Here is a 6775-nt window from a genome sequence, read left to right as displayed (position 1 = left end):
TATGTGATCTGTTTGATGAGTTCTTCAGCTTCCAGCGTTTCACTCTTGTTTACCGTTCTTATGTCCACATCCTGAATTTTCTCTTCATTCCTCTGATCTGTCCCTTCTTATGTAAACATCCTGTTAAAGTCTGCCATCAATGAAGGAATATAATAATTTAGGTTAAGTTATTATTCCTACTAGTTTTTCATTAAAATCATCCTCTTGAATGTGTTTTAACTTAAAGACTTATGGTGATATTGGCTTCAAAGATTAGACGAAATTTTTGTTGTTTACAAAAATTTATTCATACAAATCTTACAACACTTTTTTTTTTAAACATTTATAGACTTGACCCCTGAGGATCGCCATTAGTAATAGTACTCTAATATTCATTTTCTACACAGTAAATATATATATATTTAAATATATATATATTTTGAAGATTATCTTCATGTTTAGTAAGGCTATTGGCGCTTTCAGTATGATACATATAATGTTTCATGGAGAGTGGGAAATTATGATCTTTGCCTCTATCTTTTACAAAAATCCACGTCTAGTGCTCTAAAAACAAACTGCAAAGTAAAGTAGCACAAGCAAGAATGCTTGAAGTCTAAGCTTGATGGTCCTAAAGATCCTATCAAATGTTTGTGCAACACAAAAACAACAACAAAAGGGTGGAATGTAAGCTGGTGATGTGCAGCATTGTAGGGCCACTAAATAGCCATCTGTGATTCGTGGCGATTTTAAAGTCGAAGCAAGGCACCACAGCCGCAAACTGCTTCCTGCGTCACAAAGCCTAGAGAGGAATGCAAAATTAAAGAAAGATTGGTACCATAAACACGACTCATCAGCCAGGCACAGATCGAAGAACTTTACCCTGCTGTTGGAGAACTAACGCTCAACTCACTGTATGTGCAAAGTAATGGTGCCTGATGCATCACTAAAGTCTTATGCAGGAGCTGGTGAGAAGTGTGCAGACTGGGCAAGTGGCAGGACTGGGAATGGAGGAATGACCTCAACTACTGAGACTTATTTAATGGGATTTGTTTGCAGTGGGTAGTCAGTCTTATGAGGTTTGTTTTGCAAACTTTTCCTGGATCCTCACCTCTCCAAAATCAGCATGTTCTTGGTCATTTACCCCCCTATCCTTCTCTCTCTCTCTCTCTCTCTCTCTCTCTCTCGCTCTCTCGCTCTCTCTGTTGTCTCTCTTACTCTGTTGCCCTTTGTCCCTCTGTACTTTCTGTACTTTTAAATCTAATGCTCAGCAGGTAACTTCTGTCAATTGTGGTAGCCTTTGTGCCATGGTGCAAATAAAGATAATGCAAATGACCGCTTTGTCCAATCACAACTTTTCTTTGTTAATATACAATATATTTAGTATGTTACAAAAATCTTTCTTCCAGCTGGTTAAGCAGCAGAGCCAAAAAAGATAAAGCATGACATTAGACTGAAGGATTCTTGCCAACAGTAAAGTACATTCGTCAGAGAATTCTTCAATGGAGGACAAAGGTGTTATGTTCAACATACAGTTTGTGTAGCAATGCCAGGGAAGAGAACATAACACAAAACAACATCCAGAAAACACAGATATGTATGCAGTAGTCAGAAAGCAAGCAAAACCATCTAGTTGTAGAAGTCTGCACACATTCGGTGGCTAGTGCAATTACTTTAATCATGCGATCTACTGTAATTTTACATTGGTTCACATGACAGAAAGGGAAGCACAATAGACCAAGAAGGTTCAACACAAAAGTTCAAACTGCCTGACATGTCTCTCATCAAGAACAAACTGATGGATAAATCACCATGTAACAAGTATCGTTTGTTTTTTTTGTTTTTTTTTGTTTTTTTCTCCTTTTCTTTTGCCTGATGGTACTTTGCATGTCGGTGATACTTATTATATGGGCAGAGAGACATGGGAAAACCTTCAGCAGCATAAGAGGTTTTCTAGAACTTTTCAAACACATGAAAACCACTCGATAGAAACACAAGATTGGCACTTTACACGAGTCAAAGGTGTAAGCTCACTTCTGTAAACACTGCAGAAGAAAAGGACAAGAAAAACCTCAAAAGTACTCTGGTCCTCATCTCAGTTATGGGATTTTTGGCAAGATATCCCATCAAAGTCCTTGTATGACTTCTAAAAAAATGGATTACTGGCATGTTGAAAGGTTTTAAAGCCAGCTGGGCTCATATCTGGTCTTATCCAGATCTACTAAAATACTTTTTATCATCACAATTTCATTCTTACATCCACAAACTGGATGCTGATAAATCTAGGCCATTTGGATCAATGAACATTGATATGTATAACATATCGCTCTAGGCAAAGTCTCTGCACTCGTCCACATTCATCCTGTATGCACTGTAGGCTGTACAGGTGGAAATAAAGGTAAAATGTGTGAGACTCTAGAGAGACAGGAGCACAAATGAGGTGGAAGAAGATTGGGTTTGAGTGTTTGGAGCAAGATCACAGGGTTAAGGGTTACAGGTGAGAAGAGAAGGAGGGACATGAGACGCCCCTCAGGACACGGCCTCGGGAAAGACCCTGAAACTCACCGGAAATTCGGGAGAGAACTGTTTCAGCAAGTCTCCCAAAAAAGCCTCAAACTCATCCCCGTCCGGGAGGGCATCAATGTCTATGTCTTGTAGGATTGGGTGAAAACCTATGTCTTCAAGGCTGTTGTGAATAAAGACAACTAAACTCTTAATTTCACTTTCCAAAAAGCAGCATTCAATACATTGATTGTCTTTTAAACTATTTATTTTCCTCACAATCATATCTGTTCACTAAATGTTTAAAAGACAGGGTTGTTGGAGCATTGGAGCATAAATAAATAAATGAATACATAAATATATAGGCTATATTTGGAATGAACAAAAAAAAAATTGGTCCACAAAGTAGATATGTGTGTCCTCAAGTGCTGAAGTACAAAATAAAAAACAATATTATTATCAAAATATTCATTTTAATGGCTTACTTCATACATAAATACATGTTTAAGAACACAAAAGCGATCCACTGATTGTTCAGATATCTCAAAATGACTTCATCTGGGGCTGCACACACTTAAGTTTGGTGTTTTTTAGGGTGGGAGGGAGGGAGGGGGGGGTGCTACAAATATGCCAGCCGGCGTCCTTTGTTTCTATATCTCTGTCTATACCTTTTCCCAAGGACTGCTGCCAGGTATTTCTTGACTGCCATTTGCTTCCGGTAGCGGCTGTAGCTGTCTGTGAAGATCCCGTCTGAGTGTCTCTTGGACAGAGGCTCCGAGTCGTCCTCCATCGTGTTCCCCCCACTGCGAGAGAGACAGACAGGAGGCAGCGTTCACTACCAGGAGGTTAACACAGCTACATCCACATGACCCTGGACACAGCCTGTAGTGCTGTAGTGAAGAGCCTGGACTGTCACATTAGGGCTGAGAGAATCTGTGTGTGTGTGACCATCTTAGACCCACATTTAGGGAAAAAAATAATCATATTCTCCATTTTGTTCACCTTTAACACCAGGACAGTGCAGCCTGCAGTGCTGTGCAGAGCCTGTACACCCAAATCAGAGCTGGTTCCCCCCATAAAGACAATCTTTATGTCACTATCTTAGACCATTAGAGGGGAAAATAATCAGATTCTCTATTTTGTTTAACTTTTATTGCAGGACAATGCAGCCTATGGTGCTGTACAATGCCTGGACATCCAAATTAGAGCTAATTTCCCATGAGAATCTTTACACAGGCCTATATTTGGGGAAAACAGCCATATTCTCCGTTTTATTAAACTTTTAGCCCATTCCAGGGCGATTTGGAATATATTTTAGATCTGCAATAGGATGTGATAGGCCTGCTCATCAGGCTAGAGTAATTGCATCCTTGCCTTCCATCGGGAACCACTGGGACTAAATCCTATAAATTATTCATATGGAAATAAATTTTAGCCTGTGCGGGCTCTCCCCCCTGCGCCTTAACGACGCAACGCCAGGCTAAGAAAATAATAATTCCCCAAATGAATCAAATGCCCGTTTGTGCTCTGGGTGGCGATTTATAAGATTGATAATAAAGATCTAATTCAGTGGGCGATGGGCGTCAGATTCAGCCAGCCATATTGGGAGATAATGGGACCAATAGACATACAGTACGTGTAACAGCGTGAATTGTGAGCATTTAAAAGATTAGTCAAAAGGAACAAAAACGCACATATAAGGACAGAAAACATTAAATATAAGTGGCATAAAAGAAGAGATGACAACCAAGAAGATGTTCTTACCCTACACGTTTTGCCATCAGAGAATGCAGATATTTCCTTGCTGATAACTGACCCAGCGCTTTCCTGTAGGCTTTATTAAACATGCCGTCTGCATGCCTTTCCGTTCTGGGATGATAGATAGCCAGACAGTAAATCACCACACACCCAGCGCAATAGGCAACAATTTGAACTACACTGCAAAAAAATATCCATCTTAACAAGTCATCTAATCTACTACTGGGTCTGAAAAGCTCGTTTTTCTTTAAGAAAGTGAAATATCTGCCAGTAGTTTGAGATGATTTCGCTTGTTTCCACTGCAACCCAATTTGTCTCAAGTATATTCTTGAATTGAGCGTCATTCTTTGATACTAGTCGAGTGATTTGTCTTATTCTGCCTTGTTTGAAGATTTTGACACTTTCTGCACAATCCCTGAAACAAGTGAAGCTGTCCCGTTGGCAGAACATCTCACTTGTTTTAAGAAAATTCTGATTTTAAGACTGAATATGAGACCAAGATGGACATTTTTGCAGTGTAATTTCAGCGCTTCGTTTCGCAGCCAGATTTCATTAAATTCTCTCACACTTTTTTTTTTTTAAATATAATTTCTGTCTCATTGATTTTTTTGGAGATGCTGATTCTCATCCTTTGTTTTTTATGAAAGTAGGGTGAACCGAATTAGATTCACCCCTGGGAATCAATTAAAACAGAAAGTAGACTGATTTGGCGAAGGCACGTGTTAAAAAAAATAATGGGCTGTTTGTATTGTGTTGGAAGGTTACTGACAAAATGCGTTTTCGACGATACATTACATTAATTAACACAAAACATACAACATACATGAACAGAAATAGGACTCCAATAATGAAATGTTCAGCATGAATGTCTCCCACGTTGAGAGAGAGAGAGAGAGAAAAAAAAGTTTGGGTAAAATGATATTGATAGTCACCTTTTGTCTGGTGGGTAATACAAAGTGTAGACGTCGTCCGCTACAGACGGAGGGCTTCTCAGAGCCATTTGCTCTCTGTCAAATGCCAGGGGCGGTAAGGAATTCCCATCCTCATCATAAACCTCACTGTCAAGTCTGAAAAAATTAGATATGGTGATATGTTTTTATAATGTGACAATCTGCAAGTCTGTGTGTTTGATGAGTGCCGGTAAATATTGTTTGTACAAGACAAATCTAATGAAACGAAATAAATAAAATTAAGGCTGAATTAAGATTCTCACATTAACCGAAATGATTCATGAATTAGAAGCTCGTTAAGAGAGTTATGGATAAGTTATGGGTAGCTGACTGAAATAGAATAGCAATTACAATCATCACGAATCATCACAAACATCCATCAGAAATGCTCTCTTTTCGAGATTTCATGAATTAAATTTCTTTAACGGGATTCTGTTGGTGTAAAACAGCTATCAAAATCAACCTTTGTAGCCTCAATTTGTCACCAACAAGTTTTTTTATTATTATTATTATTATTATTTTCACAGCGGAATTGGCCTGATGAACGGCTGTGTAAGAGGATAGATTGAGAAACTGTTACCACACCACTTCAGTAATTACGTTACCCCCGCTCCCTGGGGAATGTGTTTCCCAGCATTAATTTCTGTGTAAGCAGTGCTATGGATTGGCTGTCAGACGACCCAATGATAAGTTGATCCAATCGGCTGTTATAGCCACCGGCATAACTGGGAGGCAAATACCTTGAGGTACATCTCAGAAATAGTCTGCAGCCTATATTGCCTTCAGGCGCGTCGTCCTGCTGCTGAGCGCAAAATGCCAAGTTCGCCCTTCATCGCATGCAAAAAAAACCTCAACACCTAAAAAAGTGAAACTTAAAAGATGAATAAGAAGGTACGTACCTAACATTAGGATAGCTAAGCCCCACGGGTGAGCAGTTGACGCTGTAATGCATTATGATTCCATAGATGAGTAAGGCTAAAGTCGCTTTACTAGACATTGTCCTGCTGCAAAAGAAAAAACCCGCCGTTAGGATCATGCACAGGTGTATAAATTACCTTATTATCAGTCATAGTCAAACGTAGAAGTACAACTATTTCATGCATTGGGCTAGATGTTTAAAATCCTATTGTTTCCATATAGGATGGAATAAAACTTTCACTTCACGCCTGTTAGTACAGCAGTTTCTCTAAAGGAGCCACACCTGGCTTCTCACAAAAGCTTCGCACTTTTACGCTGCGTAAAAAAAAAACACGGAGAGTGTCTCCTCTTACCAGTGGAGAGACGCCGGACGCGCTCCGCTGAAGACCTCGACTGGGAGAGTGAGATAGGAACTCTCTCTATCTCTGTCTCTCTCTCCCTTCCTCTCCTCTGCCTCTATTTCCCCTCAGTGAAGCGCCTCTTCCGTCTCCTCGCGCTTCTTTCCAAGTGTCCAACCCCTCCGTGCGCCCTGCGGTTTAGGATGCAGCTCTCTGGGTTTCTACGCGGTACTCAGTCATGAGAGGAAGGAGCGCAAAACATTTGTCTGCGGAGAACTTTTTATGTCCTGTGAACTTGCTTCCCTTGGTTTTTTATTCATGAATCCCAAAGGC

General features: G+C 39.9%; 1 protein-coding gene across 1 annotated transcript; it reads right to left on the bottom strand.

Annotated features, from left to right (window-relative positions):
• Positions 1–749: 749 nt before the first annotated feature.
• adcyap1a (adenylate cyclase activating polypeptide 1a) lies at positions 750–6557 on the bottom strand. Its single transcript, XM_071525923.1, has 7 exons — positions 6458–6557; positions 6086–6190; positions 5169–5303; positions 4243–4347; positions 3147–3281; positions 2542–2662; positions 750–778 (listed from the first exon to the last, which is right to left on the bottom strand). Exons 2-7 carry the CDS (start codon positions 6181–6183, stop codon positions 770–772), a joined length of 603 nt encoding a protein of 200 aa, XP_071382024.1. The 5' UTR covers positions 6184–6190; positions 6458–6557; the 3' UTR covers positions 750–769.
• Between the last annotated feature and the right edge of the window lie 218 nt (positions 6558–6775).

The sequence above is a fragment of the Centroberyx affinis genome, unplaced genomic scaffold (assembly GCF_046629955.1).
Source record: "Centroberyx affinis isolate AG114_WGS23_722 - 3 ecotype Tasmania unplaced genomic scaffold, CSIRO-AGI_Caff_v1 ptg000109l_1, whole genome shotgun sequence".
Classification (NCBI taxonomy): domain Eukaryota; kingdom Metazoa; phylum Chordata; class Actinopteri; order Beryciformes; family Berycidae; genus Centroberyx; species Centroberyx affinis.
The sequence above is the reverse complement of the archived record's forward strand: the minus strand, read 5'-3'. Positions and strand labels throughout refer to the sequence as shown.